Here is a 27,995-nt window from a genome sequence, read left to right as displayed (position 1 = left end):
TACAGCTGGGCAACGATTAATTGCATCCAAAAGATTTTTTTGTTTGTTTACATAATGTATGTGTGTGTACTGTGTATATTTATTATGTATATATAAAGACAATATACAGTATATATTTTGAAAATATTTACATGTGTTTACATGCACATATTTATATTTATATAATTTATATTATATATAAAGATATACTGAATATGTAAACATTTTTATTAAATATATGTATGTCATGTATGTGTGTGTTTATATATACATAAATATACACAGTACACACACATGCATTATGTAAACAAATTTTTTATTTTGGATAGGATTAATCACGATTAATCATGATTAATCGTTTGACAGCACTACTTATAATGCATTAAAACAAACAATGAACAATCAATTGCAGATCTAACAAGCAATATTATACTATTATATTATCTTTTAATAAATATTACAACGCCTTTTATTTTAGGATACAATTATTTATGAAAAGATTAGTGCTGGGCAACTATTAATCACGATTAATCGCATCCAAAATAAAAGTTTTTGGTTACATAATATATGTGTGTGTACTGTGTATATTTATTATGCATATATAACACAGATACAGTATATCTTTTGAAAATATTTACACGTATTTACATACATGTATGTACATCCATATAATTTATATTATATTTAACTATATTTAATATGTAAACATTTTTCTTATTCGTTTCTCTTTTTTTTTTTTTTACCAGAAATGACACAGGCTTCTCCCAAAAGATAATAAGATGATGTACAAGAGGCATCATTGTGGAAAAAAAATACTTCTCAGCTTTTATTTACATTTGAACAAAAAGTGGCATGTCCAAAATTATTCATACCCTTTGCAAACTGTCACAGTCTATGGGAAAATCCAAAGTTCTATACCATTCCAAATAGTCCAAGCTGTTCTAAAGCATCCTAATTACCCTGATTCATTGGGAACAGCTGTTTTAATCAAGTCAACAGGTGGAAAACAGAAGCTCTCTGCTGTTGGTTTGTGGACAGTCATGGCTAAGACAAAGGAGCTCACTGAGGACCTGCGGCTGCGCATTGTGGTGGCTCACAAGTCAGGAAAGGGCTATGGACCAGGGAACCTAATCACAGTCAACGGCACCATGAAAAAGGAGCAATACATCAAAATTCTCAACAACAACATCAGGCAGTCTGCAGAGAAACTTGGCCTTGGGCCAATGGACATTTCAGCACAACAACGACCCAAAACACACAGCAAAAGTGGTGAAGAAATGGTTAGCAGACAAAAAAATTAACGTTTTGCAGTGGCCCAGCCAGAGTCCTGACTTAAATCCAATTGAGAATCTGTGGAGGGAGCTAAAGATCAGGGTGATGCCAACCTGAAAGAGTTGGAGCTCATCGCTAAAGATAATTGGGCAAAAATACCTGTGAAGACATGCAAAAAGCTGGTCAGCAATTATAGGAAGCGTTTGATTGCTGTACTAGCCAATAAAGGCTTTTCTATTGATTATTTAAAAGGGTATGAATAATTTTGGACATGCCACTTTTTGTTCAAATGTAAGTAAAAGCTGAGAAATATTTTTTTCCACAATGATGCCTCTTGTACATCGTCTTATTATCTTTTGGGAGAAGCCTGTGTCAAAAGTAAGTTTAAGTCAGAATTTGCCAGGGGTATGAATAATTTCAGGCATGACTGTACATATATGTATATATAAAGACTAGCACTTGGTTGATAAATGATGCTACTTTAATATTTTCACTTCCATATCTATCAAATACACTCTTGTTTCTGCCTCTAAGAGGCTGTTTTTTCTCCTCAGTTCCCTATTTGTGTTTTTTCTGCTGTTAATAAGTCACATATCTGTGTGTGAGGTGTCAATGATCGCATTTACACACACAATATGCTGATCTCTATCAAAAATCGCTTTAATCTGTAAACCTGAGAAGCTACAGTTCAGTTTTTACTCGGGTTTTAACATCAGTATGTAAATAGATATGCACACAAAGCCAGCTGTGACCTTTCCCTGACCAGGAAACGTAGTTTTCTTGGGTTATTAAACATATTCAGTGTAAGATCATATTTGTAACCTACTCTACAAGTCTTATTGAAGAGCACAAAATGTGATTGACTCCATAAAGTGCCTGTGTACTCATAGTTGACCTTTCTCCAGCTCATTGTTGACAAGATTTTTTCGTTTGCGTATGCGCGGAGGCTTTGCAAACTGCATTGTGGTTAGTGTTTTTCAAAGACATAAATGTCAACACAATTGGCTCGTAGTAAATGTCACATACTGTTGTGCTCCAGTCTCTTCGTCTACTTTTTAATCACCGAAAGTGCGTCCAACCAGGGACGGTTCACTCCCTGAATTCCCCCGCCGCTGGCGTCTCCTGCCTCGGCATCCTCCTGTTTTCACTGGTTCGCTCCCCGGCGTCTCCCATGTAGATGTGTGTGGGAAAACATGCTGACTGTTGAGCACGCAATCACATGACATGTGTCTCACGCTGGTCTCTGAGTCATTTTCACACCTGAAGTGATTCGGACGCCCTCATCCACCCTGTCTTTTATGTTTGGTGAGTCACAGGTTTAAGAGTTCTTAAGCAGTGTTTATGTCCAAACATGACACAATTCTCAAGAGAATAGAGCTAAATTTTTACATTTGTGCTTAAAAAATTAGGGGGGTTCCTCTGAGAAGAAAAGGGAGGCACTACCTCTAAACACTGGATGAGGAAACAATTCGTAGTACAAAAAATAAACAATGCCAATATTGCAAAACATTGCTTGTCATTAGTTTTTCAAAAGTAACATCTAACAACGACACCAGCAGGTGAAGTTACAGTGGGAATCAGCGTCTTTCTTGCCTCCCCTGAGCCCACTGTCTTTTAACAGATGCCCTAAAGCTTGCGGTGAGTTTGATGGGGGGTAATTGAAAATGAATGGGGGAAAATGACATCACAGGAGGCAATGCCTTCATCGCGATATGATTGGATACGACTGGTTATGCTCGGCTGTGGTCTTATAGCCCTTCCCTGACTTGTGAGCAGCCACAATGCGCAGCCGCAGGTCCTCAGTGAGCTCCTTTGTCTTAGCCATGACTGTCCACAAACCAACAGCAGAGAGCTTCTGTTTTTCACCTGTTGACTTGATTAAAACAGCTGTTTTCAATGAATCAGGGTAATCAGGATGCTTCAGAACAGCTTGGACTATTTGGAATGGTATAGAACTTTGGATTTTCCCATAGACTGTGACAGTTTACAAAGGGTATGAATAATTTTGGACATGCCACTTTTTGTTCGAAAATTGTATGTTTGAATGTTTGGAAAAGTTGAATCCACTTGATTTCGTACGTGATTTCAGATTTGTCGCATGGTTAATTACAAGGAATGGAATATATTTTCTTACTCTTTGTTTTTTTATATACAGTATTCAAAGCTAGAGTTTCAGCATCATTACTCAGAAATCATTCTAATATGTTGATATGCTGTTCAAGAAACATTTTTATTATTATTATTATCAATATTTAAAACAGTTGAGTAAATTTTTTTTCAGGATTATATGATGAATAGAAAGATCCAAAGATCAGGATTTATCTGAAATAAAAGCAATTATAGGAAGCGTTCTGTAACATTACACACTAAAACATTCAAAAGCAAGTCGGTATAATTCTTTACTTTTTGGGGAAGAAATGATAAAAATCAATACTTTTATTTAGCAAGGATGCTATAACTTGATCAAAAGTGTGAAAAAGATTTATAATGTTACAAAAGTTTTAGATAAATGCTGTTCTTCTGAACTTTTTATTCATCAAATAAACCTAAAAAAAATCAACTCTGCTGTTTTTAACATAAAAATGTTTTTTGAGCAGCAAATCAGCATATTAGAATGATTTCTGAAGGATCACGTAACACTGAAGACTAGAGTAATGATGCAAAGAAATTCAGCTTTTTAAAAATATGTTCAAATAGAAAATGGTAAAAACATTTCAAAATGTACTATTTTTGCTGTACTTTGGATCAAATAAATGCAGGCTTGGTAATTATTAAAAATCTTACTGTTCAAAAACTTTTGACTGGTAGTGTTAATTACCTGTATTTAAATGGATTATGTTACTAACTACAATTATTCTCATGTAATTTGGAATCAGTAAGAGATTCGTCACTTACAATTTGTAAGTTATCTACCCAGTTCTGAATATAAAAACAAATACCAGTTTGCAACATCAAGCAGCATGATGGACTTTTTACAGCTGGACTTTTTGTACATTCAAGTTCAATCAAATATGAAGGTGAATACTTTAGAGTTTAAAGCTTTAAAAGTGAGCAACAATAATATGTTTTGCACGTGGTAATGTAGTTATTGCTCTCGTTTTGCCCCGTCTTAATGATAAATATCTGTTGCTGTTCTGTTCAGTGGCCGTCTCGCTCGGCTCATTAAGTGCAGCACTGAACCGATGAAGGCCGAGATAGGAAAAGATCTTTATTGTAAATTAATTATAAATCAATTTTGAGGTTATTACCGCCAAATGGACCGTCTAAAGCACTCACTTCATTATCATCATGTGATGGTGGTAGTAAATGAACACAATTAAAGCATTAGACATGGCTTTCTCGGTTTATACAAATAACGTCCCATGAGATGCATATATAATCAAACCCTCTGGGCCGTATAGTGTTGTGCTAGTGTCGATATCGCTTTGCAAAACAGGGCAGGTCTGTCTGCACAGTACATCTATTTCCTTAACTCGTGTTATTCTAATAGCTAAGACTGCTGGGAGTTTTCAAGCTCCGGTGGGAAATGGAAAACAAGCAAGAATTGCATAATGCCTTCTCTCTGTATTCCTTGCCCCCCTCGCTTATGCCCTGAAGAGGACGGAGCTTTTTATAGGCCAGCCTGCAGACAAGACCAGGGTTCTGGAAGACACTCAATCCCATCGGCACCTCAGAGGGAGTAGGGCGTCTCCTACGAGAGGACGCAGAGTCCTTCTTTGACACATTTGTGTTCAAGGCATCGTTTGCGAAGACTTACCAACAGCATGGCTTCTACAGGTTTTACCAGATTATGAGCTTGTCATGGTCTTACTTCCAGTATTATAGTCATAGCACATGATATTCTTTATTCAAAGCAGCATATGCAGTCAAGCCCGAAATTATTCATACCCCTGGCAAATTCTGACTTAAAGTTACTTTTATTCAACCAGCAAGTTTTTTTTTTTGACCGGAAATGACACAGGCTTCTCCCAACAGATAATAAGACGATGTACAAGAGGCATCATTGTGGAAAAAATATTTCTCAGCTTTTATTTACATTTGAACAAAAAGTGGCATGTCCAAAATTATTCATACCCTTTGCAACCTATCACAGTCTATGGGAAAATCCAAAGTTCTATACAATTCCAAATAGTCCAAGCTGCCTAATTACTCTGATTTATTAGGAACAGCTGTTTTAATCAACTCAACAGGTGAAAAACAGAAGCTCTCTGCTGTTGATTTGTGGACAGTCATGGCTAAGACAAAGGAGCTCACTGAGGACCTGCGGCTGCGCATCGTGGCTGCTCACAGGTCAGGAAAGGGCTATAAGACCATATCTAAATGTTTTGAAGTTCCAGTGGCTACAGTGCAAAGTATTATTAAAAATAAAGATAATTGGGCAAAAACACCAGTGGAGACATGCAGAAAGCTGGTCAGCAATTATAGGAAGCGTTTGATTGCTGTAATAGCCAATAAAGGCTTTTGTATTGATTATTGAGAGGGGTATGAATAATTTTAAAATGTAAGTAAAAGCTGAGAAATATGTTTTTTCACAATGATGCCTCTTGTACATCGTCTTAATATCTTTTGGGAGAAGCCTGTGTCATTTCCAGTCAAAACTTGCTGGTTGAATAAAAGTAACTTTAAGTCAGAATTTGCCAGGGGTATGAATAATTTCGGACTTGACTGTATATGCTAAGTCTTTGGTAAATTTAGTCCCATATAATGAATCTCAGCTCGAGGTGTCAAGCGACACCTTGAAATTCTGTATCGTCAAGCTTTCGTTTCAAGTTGACGTTGAGCTGACTGTGATCACACCCACCCAAAGCAATTTCAGGAGGTGTTTTGTTAATTCATTAGCACTGGAGATGTTAACATGTGTTTTAGAAGTTTGTCAAGTTCAGTATGGCTTGATGCAAGTTCAACATCGTCTCATAATAGAATAAGAATGCTGAAGCCTGAAAGTAACTCTGAATGATATTACCTCCTGTACAAATAGAGTCAAAAAGCTGTTTTTTGCTGGTCTAATGCTTTTTATTAGATGTGTGGTCCACCCTGGCTAGTGGAGTAAAGCAGAAATCCAGCAGCATGTTTGTGCTCCAGCTTGAACTGAAGCCAAACCTATCATTGGTGGACAAGGTCTAGGAAAAAGCTCTTTTAAGGAGAACCACAATGTTGCCCAAACAGCTTCAGGATCCCACATTGACGGCCGGATCCAGAAATAACAGGAACTAACTTGGTCATGAGGCTTGTTGGTGTGGATGTGCTATTTCAGAGGTGAAAATGTAAACTTGGTTTGTTTGGGACAATGCAGTCATTATGTTTTTCTTAACTTTGTGTTACCAACTTACGGTACAACAACAAATTTAGCAAAAACATGAAGCTTGCTGGTGGAAAATCCAGCTACTAAGGAATTAATAGCTGGACATCATCTAGTCTAAGCTAGCCATTAGTGCTGGTAACTGATAGAACATCTTTGACTAGCAGCTAACCAGCTTTCAGTTGGTTATGCCATCTTAGCTGGTCTACCAATTTGTGGTTCAGATGGTTGACCAGCTGGAAACCAGGTTCCTAGCCTAAGGTGTAGTTCATCCCCTCAAAAAACTGTTTCCCTCCAGGCTGCTACCTCATGATTAATAACTAATTGTACTGACCAGATCATAGTCAGTATGCATTCTGATTTGTAAATGAATCATTCTGATTCTATAAACCATTCAAATGATTCATAGAAGGTCTGACTCAAAATAATGATTTGTTTACAATCACAAACTAATGTATTTAGAGCAGATGTTTTGATCTTCCCATCCAGTTAACTGCTAAACGTTGCAAACAGATTATTGACAGTTTGAGAACCAGTTCAAATTATTTATTGAGGATCAGACTCTTGACCAAACAAATGATTTGTTCACAATCACAAACTAAGTTATGGCAGATGTTTTGATTTTTTTCCCCTCCACTTGACTACTAATCGTTGCGACTGGATCATTAAGTCACTATGAACTGATTCACTTGAATTGTTGAATGAATCGTTAAGATTTTCTGAATAATATCAAAAGATTCTTAGAAGATCTGACTCAAAAGAATTGATTCATTCACAATCACGAACTAATGTGGTCAGGACTTTAAAACGAATCATTCAGATTTTTATAAAGCATTTAGAATGATTCATTAAAGATCTGACTCTAAATAATGATTCATTCACAATCACAAACAAAGGTAGCATTTAGAATGATTCACTGAAGATCTGACTCTACTTCTACTTGTAGCCAGATGATTGAGTCATTAAGTCAAGGACTGATTCATTTGGATTTAGAACAAATCTTTCTGATTTTTTTAAACCACTTGGATTGATTAATTGAAGATCGGACTCTTGACAAAACAAATGATTTGTTCACAATTGCAAAATAAGTTAGGACAGATGTTTTGATTTTCCCCTCCACTTAGCTACTAATCATTGCGACTGGATCAGTAAGTCCAGAACTGATTCATTATTTCTAATGATTCTTAGAAGATCTGACTCAAAAGAATGATTCATTCACAAGCTAATGTGGTCAGGAGTTAGCTTCAGGGTTCGTACGGGTGCTTGAATTCCTTGAAAATGCTTGAATTTTAATGTAGTGTTTTCAAGGTTTGAAAAATGCTTGGATTTTGGATGAAGTGCTTGAAAGTGCTTGAATATGCAGTTGCATCGGTTTCATATTAATTCGCTTTCATACTAAATAGTTATTTTTTGTTATGCTTATAATATGTAAAAGAAAGAAAAGAAAAAAACAGCTCCGCTCGAGTGTGCACGTGAGGCTGTACTGTGATCCGCCGGTCTTTCTTGATGCGCGCCCTCTGATGGAACAGAGCGGTAGATAAAACATGCCAGTTATCAGGAGGTTGTTGCATCAGTCCTCGATGTCTTGAAAACGACAAATAAGAATTATGTTTAAAACGAGAATTTGGGGATCGCAAAATTGCCAGCCTGATGTCCCGGGGCTATTGTGTTTTCCAGTCGGGCTACCAAAATGTTTCACTGGACTATCTTAAAGTAGAGGGCTCGTGCGGGTCCTTATAAACTCATCAATTTAGCTGTATCAAATTTAAGGTCATAAAAAGTTTTAAATGTATTAAATAGTATAAGAAAAGGCTTAATTATAAGTTTAAGAGTTAGGGACGGAAATACGAGAATCGCGATAGGGCTGGATAAAACTTCAAAAGGCAATGATGTCATTGAATAAACATACACGCTGCACGTTTCAAAGTCAAAGCGCGGCACTGATGTCTTTATATGAATGCATCTGAAGGGCATTTTCATTTCACGCCTGATAAAAGGAAACCGTAATATTTCAGCGCTCCTAAAGCACCCCCTCGTGACAGGGAATGAATTTGCGAATATTCAGCGGTTTAGTAAGATTATTACAAATATTGACCCATGTTTTTATGCAGCAAACACATAAGAGTTTTGTAAATGTAAAAGAAGTTATGTGCTTTCTAAAAATCTAAACAATTAAGACAGCAATATTTATGTTTTAAATAAATATAATAAATTATACCATTTTAAAAATATAAATGCTGAAATGCCATTGTATAATATGTTTTGTTTTTGTGAAAATCTAAATGATAAATCATGTCATTTTATGGCTTAATATGTTACTGTACATTGTTCAACCCCACTACGGTGTTCATTTTACTTGTACAGCTCTTAAAAAGGGTCATAAATTGCCTTAAATTGATATTATAAACTTCTGCAGATACACTGTAAATAGTGAAAAAAATACCTTGATATTTGTGAATAGAAAATCAGATAGGAGTCTAAATGTCAATCAAAAATATTTTCAATGTTTAAAAAATGGTCTTTTTTCATTTGGGCCAGTTAAGTTTTATTATTAATTTTATAGTGTCTTTTTGACTACCTTTTAGTACTTTTAGGCTGAAATGTGAAACGTATTTGTGAAAATCCTTCAAGTTTTAGAAAGTTTTCAAGTTTTAGAATTTTAGTTTATCATATTTTTTTTACAGTCATTTTATACCAGTCATTAATGTTACCATAGACATTGCCCTACTCCACTCATACAGTATTACTTTTATTTGTGCAGGTCTTAAAAAGCTTTTAAATTTTATTTTTAAAATACTACAGATACTCAGTAAATTATATTAATTATATATTTTAAATTATATAATTTGTATACTGAATGTTGACTATTTATGTGGGGCAATGTTATATGCAATCTAGACAGTTGTTTTTTAATAGCACAATAACATCTGATTTAAAATTAAGAACTCATGTATGTGAATATGTAATTTACCACAGTGCTGGAAAATCTTGAAAATGCACCTTGAAAGTGCTTGAAAAGTGCTTGAATTTTACTTTGGAAAAGGTGTAAGAACCCTGTAGCTTCTACTTGTTGTAGTCGCACGATTGAGTCATTAAGTCAAGAACTGATTCATTCAGATTTGAAATGATTCGTTCTAATTTTATAAAACATTTAGAATGATTCATTGAAGATCTGACTCTTGACAAAACAAATGATTCGTTCACAAACTAAGTTAGGGCAGATGTGTTGATTTTCCCCTCTACTTGGCAGCTAATCATTGCAACTGGATCATTAAGTAAGTCATCAGTAAGTCAAGAACTGATTCATTATTTCCAATGATTCTTAGAAGATCTGCTAAGTCAAGCTAATGTGGTCAGGGTAGATGTTAAGACTTTCCCTTTCCATTTTTCCTTCAGTTAGCTACTACATGTTTTAGCTGGATGATTGATTCATTAAGTCAAGAACTGATTCATCCTAATTTAATGAACCATTTAGAATGATTCGTTGAAGATTTGACTTCAAATAATGATTCATTCACAATTACAAACTAAGGTAGCTTAAGGCAGATGTCAAGCACAAGTCATATAAACCACTTTTAAGATGCTTTTTATGTACTTTTTAAAGCTTGAAGCGTCTAGAATCATTCTTTGTAATGGGAAAGAGCAGCCAGCACATTCCTCCAAATTTCTTCTTTTCTGTTTTACAAACAAAAGTCTTGAGGGTGAGAAACTGAATAACCATTTTTGGGTTGAAGCTGTTTTTAGCTGGATTTTCCAGCAGGCCTGTCTTCTTAGTTTCACTGGTGCTTTCTCGCTGCATGGCTATGAGCTGCTCTGTCTGGCGGCCAATGCCCTATTTAGAGCAGCATGTGTCTGTTGATGCCACATGCATATGCAATCTCGGAGAAAGCTTGTTGACCTTGATTGGGATGCCATGGAAACCGAGGAACTGAATGGGAGCGTCTGCGGATGCATCTGGGACGACAGTGGGGTGAGAAGCACAGCTCATGGAATCCAGCCGTCATCTTCACATGGTGTATTTTTATCAAACCATCTTTGTCAACAAACATCCCAGTCGCTGTTGACAGCTGCTGCTGATGCTTGAGGGGCGGCGGCGGAATATAAATGGAGGTTGAATAATGAAGTCGGCTGATGCCGTCCGACCCGCTGACTTTTGATGAATATGTCTCAAGTAATCACAAATCTTTAGGGCTGACTGAATGATGAAATCTGATGTTTTTATTCAGGTGTTGTGAATATATCTGTAATCACTGTTCTTTTTTTTTTCTAGATTCTACATCGAAAAGGGCTTTCATAACAGAGGTACGTTCTTTTATCACATATCAACAATCTCTATTGTTAGACTGCAAATTAACCTGTTTATGCAGGGATTGCAGGTTGGAGGATCTCATATTTTCACTGTTTATACCAGATGCCTTCTTCGTCAGGCCAGCCATCCCATGGGAAGAAGATCGGACACAGAGGAGTGGATGCTTCTGGAGAAACCACATATAAGAAGGTGCATTGTGCCTACTCAAATTTAGCAACTTTTTCTAGATTCAATATTCTGTTGAGGTCATTTTAGTTACTTCTAGCTTCTAGGGATGGACAATATGTCTGTATCATATCAGCCACTATTACTTGATTTTTTTTTAATTAACATTTTTACTTTTTTTTTGTCTTTTTACATTTTTATTTTTTTATATCGGTTGATATTGTATATTTAATTGTACAGTTTCCTCTCTTTTTACGTCTGAATTACCTTAAAAGGAGTATTTCACTTTCAGAACAAAAAAAATACAGATAATTTACTTACCTCCTTGCCATCCAAGATGTTCAAGTCTGTCTGTCTTCAGTCGTAAGAAAATTATGTTTTTTGAGTAAAACATTTCAGGATTTCTCTCCGTATAATGGACTTCTATGGTGCCCCCGAGTGTAAACTTGATCACAGTCGAGGAAAAAAGGGTCTTATCTAGCAAAATGATGCGTTATTCCTAAAAAAAAATGACAATTTATATACTTTTTAACCTTAAATGCTTGTCTTGTCTAGGTCAGCAAGAAGAGCGTTTGAGATTAAAAAGTATATAAGTTTTTGGAAGTTGAAACTCAGGGGTACCATCCAAGTCCATTATATGTAGAGAAATCCTGAAATGTTTTCCTCAAAAAACCCCATTTCTTTACAACTGAAGAAAGAAAGACATGAACATCTTGGATGACAAGGGGGTGAGTACATTATCTGTAAATTATTGTTCTGAAACTGAACTACTCCTTTAACAACTTCCAGAATCAGCATTGATTCCGTTCAGATTATAGTTACTTCTAGAGATGGACAATATATCGGTACTATATCAACCGATATTAGGATTTTTTTTAAATCTTAATTCTTTTCATTAAAAATCTAAAATTGTAACAATTTAATTTTTTTTGTTTTATTGCAGTTGATATGGTATATTTAATTGTACAGGTCAGTTTCCAATTTTAGTTACTTGTAAGGATGGACAATATATTGGTGTCATATCAGCCAGTATTTTTTATCTCTCTTTTTTTAATTTATTATTAAAAAAAAGTACACATTTTTGTTATGTTTTATATTGGTTGATATTGCATATTTACAAGCCAGTTTCCTCTTTTTTTATGTTTGAATAGTTTTTTGTAAGGATGGACAATATATCGGTATCCTATTAGCCGATATTAGTTGTTTTTTACATTAAAAAAACAATTTGTAATTTTGTTTTTTGTTTTATATTAGTTAATATTGTATATTTAATTGTACAGTTTTCTCTCATTTTACATTTGAATTGCCTTTGTCATCATCTAGGGATGGACAATATATCTGTACCATATCAACCGATATATATATATCTTACTTTTTTTTAAGCTTTATATCACTGTCATCGTTGTTATATTGCCAGTTTCCTTTCTTTTTATGTCTTCTTTTGTCATCTAATGTCAACCTTAAAATAAGAGGTTTTTAAAACTTTTTTAGATTCAATATTGATTCCATTAAGACTATTGTTTTTTTTTTGGGATGGACAATATATCGGTATCATATCAGCCTATATATATATATATATTATTATTATTATTATTATTATATATATTTTTTTATATATATCGGTTGATATTGTATTTTTAATTGTACATGCCACTTTTCTCTATTTTTGCATTTGAATTACCTTTAAAACATTTCTAGATTCGCTATTGATTCTATTCAGATTATTTTAGTTACCTAATTTAGGGATGGACAATATATTGTTACCATATAAGCCAATATTAGTTTTTTTAATTGTTAAAATTCAAAATGTTCCTTTTTTTTATTTTTATAACAATTTTTACAAATGCGGTAGTTACTTTTTTCTAGTACTTTAGCCTACTTTGTGTAATAACGAAAACATTTATTTCAGTGAAAAAATAAGTCCAAATCTCTGTATTTTAACATTTTGAACAATAGGGTTCTGCAATCTTTTGCTTTTTTTTTTTTTTTAGAAATTCTTGTGTGTTTTAATTTTTCTGATAATCAAATGAAAGCATAAACATTTATTTATTTTTAATTAAATGAAAAATAAACCCTTTTAATTTTTGGCAAACAAACAGAGGTTTACTGTTAAAATCAATACATGGAAGAAAAATTATATTCAGTTTAAAACGTTTAAATAATATTGTAGTATTTTTTTCTACAATTAAGTGGTTATTCTTGTTGTAATATTTATTTTTCATCGTATATTTATTGTTTTATGTAAATTATTTAAATAGGAATATATAAACACCTACATTATACTGTACAAAAGTAATACAATGCTGATATAGTTCTGTTACATGTTAAACCGTACTTTTATTTGGACAAGTTGCCGTGAAGTTTCTGTGTACAGTATGGTATGATGCTAGTTTTCTCAAATGAAACGGTAAAAGTGACAGCTTTGGAGATTGAGTTTATCTGTTCATGTGAGATGCAAATGCCAAAAATTACGTGTGCTTCAGTATGTGTATAGAAAAAAAAACACGTCTTCGCCATTCATACATACAGAGGCAAACGAAACATGCAGGATTCATATTAAAATGGTCTTTTTGCATCTCAGTTTTCACAGACACTAGTCCATATCGCGATTTGAATAAAGTGACAGAACAACTTTTGGTTTATTAATCCAAAAATCGACGAATTCCGTGGCATTCCGCGCTATAGTAAATTCCGTTTTTATGAATGGAGTCCGTGAACCCGTCTGTGTTTTCGGGGAGGAGACATTGTAAACGCGCGACCGCGAGACAGAAATGAAATGCTTTTGTGTAAATAAGATACATAACATAAGGCTATTTAGTTTGTTTAATAAAAGAACAATGTATAGACATGTTCTATAGGAAAGATAACCTTAAATGACTTAAACTGTGATCTGGCGCTATATCCAAAATAAAATGAACTTGACGTTCAAGGGGGGCGGGGGGTGCCGTTGGGGTGGCGCGGCGCCCCCCTAAGATAATGGTAGGGGAAACACTGCACAATATATTGGTACCATATTGGTCGACATTAGGTAATTTTGTAATGCCTGAAATTACTTTAGTATTTAGAACAACTGATTTTAGTTTAGTTTAGTTTGAAGAAAATTGACCATTCATCGATTATCGGTCATAATATATAGAAAATAACTACATGTAGACTAATAATGTAAACATTATTTATTGGTTTATCTGTATCAACAAGAATGGCACCAGGTGACATCAAAACAAAATACACAGAAGATCAGTCCATGGATTTAGGATTTATATTTATCTGACTCTCATCATCCATATTCTCTTTAGACCACATCTTCAGCACTCAAGGGGGCCATTCAGCTAGGGATTGGCTATACGGTTGGCAACTTGAGTTCCAAGCCTGAGCGGGACGTCCTCATGCAGGATTTCTATGTGGTGGAGAGCATCTTCTTCCCCAGGTGCGCTATCTGTCTGAGGTTGAGGGTGGATGTGGAATTTCACATGCAATAAATTATCTTTTCTTTGTTCTTCCAGTGAAGGGAGCAACCTGACGCCAGCTCATCATTTCCCAGACTTCCGTTTCAAAACCTACGCTCCCGTTGCCTTCCGTTACTTCAGAGAGCTCTTCGGGATACGGCCGGATGACTATTTGGTGAGAAAGATAAGCTAAAGGCTGGATTTTATAATAAATGCTCAAAATTATTCAGGACTCATGTTTGTGTTTGCCTTTTAGTATTCACTTTGTAATGAACCACTGATCGAGTTGTCCAATCCGGGAGCCAGTGGTTCAGTCTTCTATGTCACCAGAGACGATGAGTTCATCATTAAGACAGTTATGCACAAGGAGGCAGAGTTTTTACAGAAGCTTCTTCCTGGATATTACATGGTGAGTTGCTTTACTTTGAATGATGCATTTCAAATTACTGGTCAACTATTATGTTCAATGCCGACATCTCGAAAGTCATGTGCATACATTATGCAACATATTGCATGATAGAGTATAGTTTAATAATTGCAAATGATATGTAGACTATATACAATAAGTTAAATGATTATTTTAGAAATTATTAAATCAATTTTACAGCGGTTAAAATATTATTTATTTTTACATTTTTGACAATTTTTTATCGTATTTTGTATTTTTATTGTAATTAAAAAAAATTTTTTTGTAAGAAATCTAAAATGTTTACATTTTTAATTTTAGTTAAAGTTTTATATTGTTATATAGTTTGCAATTTTGCAAAATATTTAGTGTTTTATTTTTATTTATTCTGACAATAAATTATTGGCTTTTGGCCAGAATATTAAAATAATTAATTGCCAGAATTGTATTATTGTTGCATCCTTATTTAAACCTAATGTGTATTTTTAACATCCGATATCGATATCTAGAGTGCAGGGTAATAAATACTACATTATATAATAATTTAATTAAAGCTAAAAAATGTAACCTAGATAAAATTGCTGAAACACTTATTTTACATTATATTTAATAAATTTCAGAACTGACACAATGGTAAACAAATATTTATGGCTGATAATATCGGCTGATTACCTGCATGGCCAGAATTTTTTTAAAGTTATATTTTTTGGGCTTTTTATGCCTTTAATGGACAGGACAGTAGAGCGATGACAGGAAATCAATGGACAGAGAGAGGGGAGCAGGATTGGCAAAGGACCTTGAGGCGGGAATCGAACTCAGGTCGCCGTGAGCACAATTGCGCTATATGTCGGCGCACTAACCACAAGGCTAATTTTTTTATTACTGATACAGACCTCTACTGTTTAAATTTTTGAGCTACAGTAATTTCACAGTTAATACAGAAGTGATGTTGTCATTTTGTTACTTTTTGAGAAACAATATATCGGTAACATATTGGTATTGATCGATATTAGAATTTATTGTGCAACATTTTGACCAAATATTTCTTTTATTTTCATTTTTTATTTATTCTGACAATAAATTATAGGCTTTTGGACAGAATATTAAAATAATTAATGGCCAGAATTTATTATTGTTGCATCATTGAAACTAATGTGTATTTTTAACACCCAATACCAATATTTAGAGAGCAGGGTAATAAATGCTGCATGATTTAATAGTTTAATTACAGCAAAACAATATGTACACTAGATAAAATTGCTGAAACCCTTATTTTACATATTTTTTTATACATTTCACAACTGACACAATGATAAACTAATATTTATGGACAAATATCGACTGATTATCTGCATGGCCAGTATTTTTTATTACTGATATATACTTCTGCTATTTGATCTACAGTAATTTCAAAGTAAATACAAGTTGTTATTTTGTTACTTTTTGAAAAACAATATATCGATACAATATCGGTTATTGACCGATATTAGAATTTATCACTCAACATTTTGCAACATATTTAATGTTTTTGTTTTGTTATTCTGGCAATAAATGATTGGCTTTTGGCCAGAAGATTAAAATAATTAATGGCCAGAGTTTTATGATTGTTGCATCATTAACACTAATGTGTATTTGTAAAATCCGATATCGATATCTAGAGAGCAGGGTAATAAATGCTGCATGATATAATAGTTTAATTACAGCAAACAATATGTAGACTAGATACAGTTGCTAAAACACTTATTTTACACATATTTAATACATTTCAGAACTGACACAATGATAAACTAATATTTATGGACAAATATCTGCTGATTATCTGCATGGCCAGTATTTTTTATTACTGATATATACTTCTACTATGTACATTTTTGATCTACAGTAATTTCAAAGTAAATACAGAAGTTATGTTGTTATTTTGTTACTTTTTAGGAAACCATATCGGTTATTGACCGATATTAGAATTTATCAGGCAACATTTTGCAATATATTTAGTGCTATTTTTTTTATTTATTCTGACTGGCTTACAGCTACAGTAATTTCACAGTAAATACAGAAGTTATGTTATTTTGTTACTTTTTAAGAACCATATCGGTTATTAACCAATATTAGAATTTATAAATGTATTTTGTTTGAATTTTTAACACACTTCAGAAATGCATTTAAGAAATTATTGGTCATTGGCCATAGCATGAAAACAATTATCGGCTTACTGGTATCAGCCACTTTTTTTTTTTTTTTTATTATTAATGGTCAACCGATATTAGTCTTTAGTGTCCGATATAATATCTAGAGAGTAGATTGACTGATATATAATATAATATAATGTTAATAATCATAAATATGATATAGTATGATTCTACGTGATATAATACATTGTAATTATAGAAAATGAGTTGTAGCCTTAACAAAATTGTTAAATTGGAATACCGATATATCGGTGCTACAAGAAGGTTCAAGCTAGGATAAAATACACTGTTTACATTGCACTGTTTAATATCCTGTACTTTTTGAGAAACATGCTTTCTAGCCTATTATCACATGCTGTCACAAACCAACCGCCTGGTTAAACAACAACACTGCTGATTACACAACAAGCTATTTTAAAGTAATTTCTCCCCTGAGGCGATATGTCTACTATTTACCTGAATAATGAAACAAATGACACAATTAGCATGTAAGCCGTGCTCAATCTCGCTTTATGTCTCCAGTGGACCATTTCAGGCCACAGTATAAGTACAAAAGGGTTCAGTTTCCAAAAGAACATCAGTTTTTTTCCAGTAGATCATGCCTAAATGGGTTCTCAGTGTCAGCAGAGTCTAACCAGCGACCGGCTTGGCTTGTTCCATCCATTCATCTGGAGCTAATGAGCCCATGAATGGTGACGGATCAGTTGTTGTTTAGCAACAATGCTGACCTTGGCCAGTTTGTGGTCTACGGAAACCTGTCTTTATTGCTGTCTGGCTCTTTTCCTCATTCTGTTTCTGTTCTTTGATCGTATCTTGTAGGACATGTCACCTGTGCCAAGGTGATGGGTGTCACACAAAGCTTTCTAGGTTGGATATCTGCTTCATTGATTTGGCTTTGTGTGGTGGTTTTTAAGACGATTTAAACTCTAAATTAATTGGAATCCGGTGGTTTTATTGTGCTCTGGAACATTAGCTGGCAAAATGAATGTCGTTGACTTAAGGACAGTGTTGAAATGGAGTGTTTTGTGTCTGGAATGTGGAAAAATCTAATAGCTTTTACTTAAATTTAATGCATAAATGCTTTCAATAAACTTGGATTAACAAAAGTGTGATTTGCATGCTATATAAAAACTTTTTTTTTTTGACTGTTAGTGGGATTTTGTAAGATTGATTTAACTAAAAAAAATTGCTATTGTTTATTCATCTACAAACTGCTCCCAATCTGTGTGATTTTCTTTTTTCCATAGAACACAAAAGGAAATGTGTTGGAGAATATTCACGCTGCTGTTTTCCATATAGGGACGGCATTCAGAAAATGACAGAAAAGCTAAATAAAAATATCATAAAAGTTTTTATTATTGTTTATAAAAGTTTTTGTGTCAGGAAAAAGCTGAAAATGTGTGATGAATTTATAATTTTTATTTATTAACTTGACATACATTTTGGTACACAACATTTTAATATAAAGTAATAAATAATGACAAAACTAAGAATTAAGTAATTAATTGGAAAAGGCTGAAACGTTGTTCTTTGCTAAATATCTCATTTCAGGGTTTCTGTGGGAAAATATTAATTTGCCCTGCAAACAAAAGTTAACTAAACAAAAATAATAAAAAAAAGACATTTTTGTTCTCCTATATTTTGTGTTTTCTTTTGTTTTCTGTTTTGTTTTGATCATATTTTTATTTTATTTAGCATTATTTTTTGCTAAATATTTAATTTCAAATTTTACACATTTTTTCATTTTTAAAATGGTATTAAAAAGTGTTATTTCGCCCCTGCCAAAAAAAAAATCAGGTTGACCAGAGTCAAATTTTTTAAATCTTATTTTTATTTTACTTGTCGTGTTTTTTTTTTTTTTTTTTTTTGCTAAATATCTCATTTCAGGGTTTCTGGGGGATCTTAAAATGGTTTTAGTATGTATTCACCATACAAACCACAAATTTATGTTGACTAAACAAAATAATATTAACATCCTATGTTTTTTTCTGTTTTATTTTGGTTTTATTTAATATTTATAGAAATACAACCTTTTAGAGGTGAACAAAGACATTATTTGTTGTGTGTTTTATTTTCATGGTTTCTGTGTCTTAAAATGTTCTTCAAAAGTATTCATTTGCCTTTTCACAAATCTTAAAGTCCTAAATTCATAAAGCAATGCCATTAAATCTCGCAAAAAAGTTCAAAACTATTTTCAAACTTTGAAGCATTGCTAATACAAGGCATTTACTTTCAGAGACCATGTTGACACATTGTGTTCCATTAAATTAATTTCCAAAATTTTCTGTACTTCATCTCAAGAAGGTCTTCGAAAGTCTTAAAGTTATCTTCATAAAACCTGCAGAAACCCTGTAGTTTCTATTTTCTATTTCAACTTAAGTTCGTCTAACTTCTCGCAATAAATTTTGGCGCACCAAATTTAAATAAAAAATGAATTAATAATGACAAAACTGTAATTTTGTGGTGAAATATTTCTTTAAAGAATTAATAAATTCAGAATTTCAATATCAGGTGAATAAATGATGACAGAAATGATGACTGAACTATTCCTTTAAAGGGAACCCAGGCTTTTTAAGACTTGTATGGCTTAATAAAGTGTAAATTAGGTCTCTCACTGAAATATGTAGTAGAAAACTCATGAAACATTTACGTTATTTAAAAAAATCCATATTGTTTTATACATATTATGGACTATGTGGGGCGCTATTATTTCGACAACGCTCCTAGCACTACGTGTTGCTATTTTTACTGCAACACAACACAACATAGACTTTCCCACAAGCAGTCTAAACACCCCCGGATATCGAGTGAAATAAACACTGAGAAACTTCTTCAGTGGCTGTGGCGTCTTGACAAGCATCGGCATGTTCACATCCTGCCAGGATGGCATCTAGCGTTTCTTGTCTCTGCCATTTATAAGCTCTTTTAGTAGCTGTGGCTGACTAAAAGCCTTAAAGGCATCAGGGCTAAAGTGGAGAGAACAAAGACACTGGTCTTTAGGACGTTTTATACGCCCACAGGAGTCTTCTCATTCTTTTCTTCTCTTGTTATTGCTAGGAAAGCAATGAAAGTGACAGAAAATTACAACGAAAATCCGCACAACGTGGCATCATATCAGTATTTTAATTTCTTTTAAATAACGTAAATCTTCAATCACACATTTTAGTTAGAGACATTAATTAGACAACACAAGTCTCAAAACCCTAGATTCCCGTTAAAGAATAAATAACTACATTTCACAAATACCAATGTACACATTCTTCGACAGATGTTTAGCACTTATGTTTGAATCTTTGTTCGCTCTGACTAAATCACATCTGATTTTTCTAATGTTTGTTTCCTGCAGAACTTGAATCAGAATCCGCGCACCTTATTACCCAAGTTCTTCGGGCTGTACTGCGTACAGTCAGGTGGGAAGAACATTCGGATTGTGGTCATGAACAACATTTTGCCCAGAGTGGTGCGCATGCACCTCAAATACGACCTGAAGGGATCCACCTACAAGCGACGGGCCTCTAAAAAAGAGCGGGAAAAGGCGAAGCCCACTTTCAAGGACCTCGATTTCATGCAGGACATACCTGAGGGTATCATGCTAGATATAGACACATACAACGCCTTGGTCAAGACGTTACAGAGAGACTGTTTGGTAAGTTCTCTACGGTGTTTATAGAGTAGACAGGCCAATCAGAGCGAATATTGATTATGTTTTTGGTGTTTAGGTTTTGGAAAGCTTTAAGATTATGGATTACAGTTTGCTGCTGGGAGTTCACAACATCGATCAGGCGGAGAAAGAGCAGCAGATGGAGGGATCTCAGGGCAACAGTGATGAAAAGAGGCCGCTGGCACAGAAAGCGCTCTACTCCACGGCTTTGGAGTCTATACAGGGAGCGTCGGCCTGTGGAGAGGACTTTGACACCGAGGACACGTGAGTGGCCAAATTTAGTCCATGTTTAAACAGATATGTGACACATTTTCAGATGCATCAAAAGATTGTACCCCCTTACACATACTGTACAGTCTTTATTGGTTAATTACCGTTAAGGGATCATGTGAACAAATTCAGAATGTAAGACGTCTTCTCTGGATCAATCATAACTTTCTGACGCAGATGACACATTTAATCCGCGCCGTTTACCAAAGTCAAAGAAATGTCTAAAGTTCTCTAAAAGCCTGATGTCTCTGGGCTTTTTACTTTTAACAAATATAATAACACCCACAAAACATCAGGAGGTGCAGCCATTTAGAGGTCATTTCAGGTTAATGATGTCACAGAATTTACCGGTATTTTGAAGCTGATGTGTGAATGGTGCTTTACCGGTAAAAAGACTGAACGTTGTTGCCTGTATGAACAGCACATTTTTTGTATTTAGCGGTAAAGTTCTACAGCAATTTACTGGCATTACTTTGTGAAAGGGGCTTATGTTAAAGTAACAGGAAGGCAATGAAAAAATTTTAGCCCATATGATGAAGCTTAAAGTATAAAATTTATACTTTATAAAATTTAAAATATATATTTTTTTAAGTGAATAAAAAAAGTTACTTTTTTTTATGTTTTTATTCAGTTACCCCTTTTTTATTTCTATTTAGACTTTATCAGTCATTTTTTTTTCTCTGAGTGTTATTATTATTATTTGTTCGATTTAACTTTGGGAAGTGCTTTTCAGCTTTTTAGCTAACTTTGGGGGAAAAAACTTTTCAGCATTTTTATTTTGCCTAAATAAATTACTTTTTTTTCCCTTCAAAAAAAAACAACAACGTGTGTTTGTAATCTTTAGAAAATCTGTATTACATAAAGTGTCCTGTTAGACATGGTGTTTCTTCTGGAAATGTGTCACATTATGGAAGTAAATAACCTTCAAACTAACCTTTAATATTTTTAAAGGTGAACAGAGACTATTTAGTTTTCTTTTGTGTTTCTTTTTCTGTTTTGATCTTGTTTTTATTTTAGTTTGTTTGGTTTTATATAATATTTATATGAACCGATTTTTATAAGTGAACAAAGACATTTATTGTTTGTTTTTGTGTTTTCTTTGTTTTTATTTCCCTTCTTAAAGGAGTTTTTTTTTTTTTTAAGATTTAGCCAACATTGGGAAACACTTTTCAGCCCTATTAAAACGTTATTCCCAAAGGTGCAGCTAGAAGCTTCCTTTCAGTGTTTAGCAAGGTTTAGACTTCTTTTTTTTAGTTCTTTCATAGTTATTTATTTTTCCATGTTTGTTTTTGCCTGTCAGGATGGGTGGTATCCCTGCAGTCAATGGAAAAGGAGAGCGTCTGTTACTCTACATTGGAATAATCGACATCCTACAGTCTTACAGGTGCTTGTGTCAACCTCTCCGACTCGTGTCACTTACCATTTACATCATGAAGTGTGTGATTCATTGCTGCCAGTATGATTTAGAAGCACCATGAAATAACATTTTTCACTTTCTGTTTAGGTTAATAAAGAAATTGGAGCACACGTGGAAGGCTCTAGTCCACGATGGGGTAAGAAATACATTGCAATTCTTTGACTATCATCTAAAATAGACCTTTTGAAATTCATCAACACCACTGTCACTTGCAAGACACTCCATTTCATCACTTTGGATCAAAAGCTTTGGCCAAGTTAACATCCAGCTGTGTTTTCAGACTCAGTGGTCTTCGACTTTCCTCATACTTCCCTCATTTTCATATTAATAAAGCATGATCTGCTGCGCTACATTAGCATGAATGGGGTTTAGTGAGAATTACGGGGTTTTGGAGGAAATGCTTGTGAAATATGCACTCATTTGGGGCCGTTTTCTCAGAGGATGTGCTAATTGTGCTATTGCTGGATATGCATATACCACACACACATTTTTCCCTCGGCTCAGCTGTGAATAAAGGAGATTTCTCCAACCCTCCCTGTGACGCACCAGTCTACGCCATACTGCGAATGGCGCACGCTTCATTTGCATGCTAATTAGGTTATTTATAGACCAAGAGCTGGTGTATCTTGGTCGCGTCAGCTAGAGGTGACAGAAATATATTACCTAAAGGTTGACTGGTTGACTCCAGGAATAATGGAATGAGAAATGTGTGAATATGGCCTCTCCAGTTAAGCGTATGTTGACAGTATAATGCAAGTCAGAATGTGCTGTAACTTTTCAGATTGAGTTGGTTCACGTTTTCTGTCTCTCTTTCATTCTTCAGGACACAGTGTCTGTTCACAGACCGTCTTTCTATGCGGACAGGTTCTTCAGGTTCATGAGCACTACTGTATTCAGAAAGACTTCCTGTGAGTGAACTGCTTCTGATTTTAACTTACATTGCTCATTTTCATAGATTAGATAATAGCAAAGGTAATTCAAATTTAAAAAAAAAGAAGAAATAAGCATGTACAAGTAAATATCTGGTACTGATCAGTTTTAAAAACAGGTATCGGCCAATAACCGATAATGTGCCGATATATTGCTTCTGAGTTTAACTTTTTTTTTAATTTCATAGATTAATTTAATGTTCTGCATCAAAAATATTGATAAAGTAATAGCGATGCACTGATACAGAAGTTCTGGCTGATACCGATAAATATAATTTTTTTTATAACTTATAAATGACCTTTGATAAAATTCTACAGTATTTGGCCCAAATAAATAAAAAAAAACACTGCACACTAAAATTAAGGATTTTAGATGCTACAAATAAATTTTTACAATTAAATGTCTAGTATTGATCAGTTTTTAAACTTAGTAATTTTGGCCAATAACTGATAAAGTGCCGATATATTGCTTTTGAGTTGAACTATCAGATTCATAGATTAATTTCATGTTCTGCATGAAAATTATTGATAAAGTAATAGCGATGCACCGATATTGAAGTTTTGGCTGATACCGATAAATATTTTCTTTTAATAACCGATAACTGATAAATGGCTATTTATACAATTCTACAGTATTTGGTTCAAATAAATAAAAACATTTAACACTAAAAACTAATATTAATTATTTTAAATGCTACAAATGAATTTACAAGTAAATATCTGGTATTGATCCGTTTTAAAAATCGGTAGTATCTGCCGATAACCAATAAAGTGCTGACATTTTGTTTCTGAGTTTAACTCATGTTATGCATAAAAAAATATTGATAAAGTAATGGCAATGCACAGATATTGAAGTTCTGGCGGATACTGATAAATGGCTCTTGATAAAATTCAGATTTTAAAATAATGATTTTAAATGCTACAAATGAATTTTTGCATCACAGGATTTTAATATACACAGGGTAAAATGGATATTCATCAGTTAATATTCAATGGAGAGGCATACTGTACAACTCACTAAAGGTGACATTTAACAGTGTTATTAAAATATAATATAAAATACTAAAATTGATAAACCTGAAAAAAAGAAAACTAAAGCTTTTTCAGAAAAAAACCCAACAAACTAGAAATATTCAAATAAATAAAAAACAAAAGCACAACAAAATTAACAAAATATAAAAAATTTGAAAAATATTAAAATATACAAAATCTAAATTAAAATATGAACAAATATTATAATAGTAAAGGTAACCCCCCCCCCCCCCCCCAAAAAAAAAAGGAAATGAGCGCGTACAAGTAAATATTTGGTACTGATCAATTTTAAAAATCTTTAGTATCTGCCGATAACCGATAAAGTGCTGATATATTGCTTCTGAGTTGAACTTACATTGCTCAATTTCATAGATTAATTTCATGTTAAATATTGATAAAGTATTGATGAAGTAATAGCAATGTACCAGTATTGAAGTTCTGGCTCATACCAATAAATGTTTATTTTAATAACCAATAACAGATAAATGGCTCTTGATAAAATTCAACAGTATTTGTTCCAAATAAATTAATAAATAAAACACTAAACATTAAAATGAATGATTTAAAATGCCACACAATAATTTAGGATAATATATTCTACATTATTTGGTCTAAATAAATAAAAAAATAAAAGACAAAATCTTAAAATTAATTATTTTAAATGCTACAAATTATTTTAGATGATAGATATTCATCAATGGATAGTCATACTGTACGATTTGCTAAAGATTATATTTAACAGCGATTAAATTATTATGAAATAATAAAAATCTAAATAAATGTAAAGCTTTATAGAAATAAAAAATAACAAAAGCACAACAAAATGACTAAAATGAACTAAATTTAAAACTGAAAATATAAAAATAAAATCTAATTCAAAATATTAACAAATATTATAATAGTAAAGGTAATCTAAAGAAAAAAAAAGGAAATGAGCATGTACAAGTAGATATCTGGTATTGATCAATTTAAAAAATCTGTAATGTCTGCTGATTATAACCGATAACGATAAATGTCTCTTTATGAAATTCTACAGTATTTCAAATAAATTAATAAATTAAATAAAACACAATGCTTCAACGAATTTTTGGTACTGACCAGTTTTAAAAATCAATAGAGTTAAACATACATTTCTTAAATTCATAGATTAATTTCATGTTCTGCTTGAAAAATTATTGTTAAAATAATAGTAAAGTTCTGGCTGATACTAAAAAATATTTATTTTAATTAACGATAACCGATAAATGGCTCTTGATAAAATTCTACAGTATGTGGTCCAAATAAATTACAGATAAAAAACACTAAAATTAATTATTTAAATGTTACAAATAAATGTAAGAATCACAGCATAATTATTAATTATGAAATACTAAAATTGATACAACTAAAGAACATTAATTAAAGCTATATATAAATATTTGTAAAACTATATATATATTAGGGCTGTCCCCGAATAGTCGAAGATTCGATGCATCGATATGCGGAGCCTGATTCGACCACCGATCTCACAGTCGAATCTTCGCGGGTGAAACGAGCATCATACCATTTTGGCAATATGGGGGTGCTCAATGTCTAATTGCACACAGAACTACTGGTTTTGTACGGTTATATTACGTTATATACAGCCTTTGATCATGATAATGCAGTAAAAACAAAAGTGAAAAGAAAGAAGCGTTCAATAAATATTTTTAATGTGTTTGTGAATAAATCTAACCACCCCTGTGACAGATTTAATTTTCACTTGCCCTGATCCATGATGAGATGCGGACCATCTTGACGGCAGGGATTAGGCGGCGATCACACCGAACGCGTTTTTGCAATTGGAGGCACCTCTTTTGAATGGTTTTCTGTTGGCAGTGAGCGTTCTGCGCTCTGATTATGCGCCCCCCGCGCCTCGCGTTTTTGCAGGAGCGCTCCGAGCGCCTGAAGTTGAAAAAAAAAAAATCAACTCTGAGCGGAAAAACGCCCAACGTCATTCGCGTTCTTTTCCATTGTCCAATCGAATGAATGGAGAGGCGGGCCTTCTGTTGTGATGGCGAAAGTTTACCGTTGCTTCAAAAGTCCGGAGACTGCAAGAAATGGAGGAGAAACCTTTGGTGTCTATCGTGGGTAACCAGGAGCTGTATTATTTAGGGTTTCTGCTAATATGACAGTTTACTTAACAGCAAAAAACTAAGATTTTAGAGCGTTCGCGCTATAATCCTTTGATTTGACTGACAGGACAGCTGTTTCGGTCGTTGCTTAGCAAAAAAGGCAGTGCTGTGCGCCTCGCGTTTTTAGAACTGAAAGACGCGTTCTGTGTTTTTATTTAAACCTAAATAAGTTCGTCTGTCAGTTGGCAGGCAGTTTTGGTCGCTTTATTAAAAGTTGTTGCTGTGTGCAGTGTGTAAAATAAAATAAAAACTGTTTTACCCTCCTGCTGACTATAGTGTCGTGCCCCTCCCAATTCACACTCACACATAAGCCTAGATGATTCGACTATCGGTCGACTATAGAAAGATTCGAAAATTCTGATTCGACTATGAAAATTCATAGTCGGGGACAGCCCTAATATATATATAAATATTTAAAATAAAAATAAATAGAAGCACAACAAAATTACTAGCTAAATTTTAGAACTGTCAAAGTAAAAATAAAAGCTAAAAAAGTGAGCATGTTTAAATAAATATCTGGTCTTGATAAATAAAAAAATGCTAATATTGCCCGATAACCGATAAGGTGCTGATACATGCAACCCTATGTAAACAATTAAAAAAAAAAAAATTTTAAATAATGTTTTAAATTTATCTGCTTTATTATGTCACCAAATAAAATGACAAAAAAACAAGTTATTTATTACCTAGATAACATACTAGATATTTGTTTTTAGAGGAAAATGACTGCCACGATGTTCAGTTTTCCTAACCATAATTCTGCTAAAGAAATGACTTCATACTTCATTTGCACTTATGGTATTGAACCTATTTTAAAACTGAAGTGCATTTGTAAACCTGTTTATTACAGCACTGAAATCCTCTCCGTCAAAGAGGGGTCGTGGGGGTCTGGCTGCGGCCAAGTACAGCGGTCCCGGAGCAGCCTGGTCAGCAAGCCAGCTGCCGTTTGTAAGAGACGAAAACATCTACGACCTGAGAGGAGCCCGTAGCTTCCCCACCCTGGAAGATGATGGTAAACAATAGACAAAGTGTATACTTCGTTCTCAATCATGTAGGCTAAATGACTTGAGGCACATTTTTACATTCCACCTGGTTTCAGGTCGGACGGATGTGCTTCCCTGCACCCCTCCTTCATTCGAGGAGGCCACCACAGCCTCCATCGCCACCACGCTTTCCTCCACCACCTCCCTGTCCATCCCAGAACGCTCTCCGTCGGACACCTCCGAACACCCGCGCTACAGGTAACACCCTGTTTGTCACCTTGTAATATTTTGGCTATAGCAGGTACAATAAACTCTGTTCTTTCCCATACAGGAGACACACCCAGTCCAGCCATGAAGAAACGTAAGTAAAACAGAGGCTAGTCTGCTATATTCCTTCTAATAGTTTTTGTTTCAATAGCAGTTTAACTATGTTTATTTCTCTCTTGGGTTTGATCTTCTCCTTAATAAAAGGTGAACGCTTAGTG

General features: G+C 33.8%; 1 protein-coding gene across 2 annotated transcripts in view; it reads left to right on the top strand.

The window, feature by feature from the left end:
• Positions 1 to 27,995, top strand: part of pip5k1ca (phosphatidylinositol-4-phosphate 5-kinase, type I, gamma a) — a 37,716-nt gene that overhangs the window by 1,630 nt on the left and 8,091 nt on the right. The window contains exons 2-14 of one of the 2 annotated variants that reach the window (XM_073844747.1): positions 10,821 to 10,852; positions 10,962 to 11,048; positions 14,321 to 14,451; positions 14,528 to 14,645; positions 14,727 to 14,879; positions 20,412 to 20,711; positions 20,785 to 20,990; positions 22,297 to 22,380; positions 22,501 to 22,549; positions 23,237 to 23,321; positions 27,378 to 27,539; positions 27,627 to 27,768; positions 27,842 to 27,871. In XM_073844747.1, the coding sequence (XP_073700848.1) occupies positions 10,821 to 10,852; positions 10,962 to 11,048; positions 14,321 to 14,451; positions 14,528 to 14,645; positions 14,727 to 14,879; positions 20,412 to 20,711; positions 20,785 to 20,990; positions 22,297 to 22,380; positions 22,501 to 22,549; positions 23,237 to 23,321; positions 27,378 to 27,539; positions 27,627 to 27,768; positions 27,842 to 27,871 (1,579 nt within the window). Of the gene's footprint in view, positions 1 to 10,820; positions 10,853 to 10,961; positions 11,049 to 14,320; positions 14,452 to 14,527; positions 14,646 to 14,726; positions 14,880 to 20,411; positions 20,712 to 20,784; positions 20,991 to 22,296; positions 22,381 to 22,500; positions 22,550 to 23,236; positions 23,322 to 27,377; positions 27,540 to 27,626; positions 27,769 to 27,841; positions 27,872 to 27,995 lie in introns of those variants that run through there. The other variant, XM_073844746.1, reaches the window with a different exon arrangement.

Source organism: Garra rufa, chromosome 7 (genome assembly GCF_049309525.1).
Source record: "Garra rufa chromosome 7, GarRuf1.0, whole genome shotgun sequence".
In the NCBI taxonomy this organism is placed as follows: Eukaryota; Metazoa; Chordata; class Actinopteri; order Cypriniformes; family Cyprinidae; genus Garra; species Garra rufa.
Note: the sequence above shows the minus strand (reverse complement) of the source record. Positions and strands in the feature narration are given on the sequence as shown.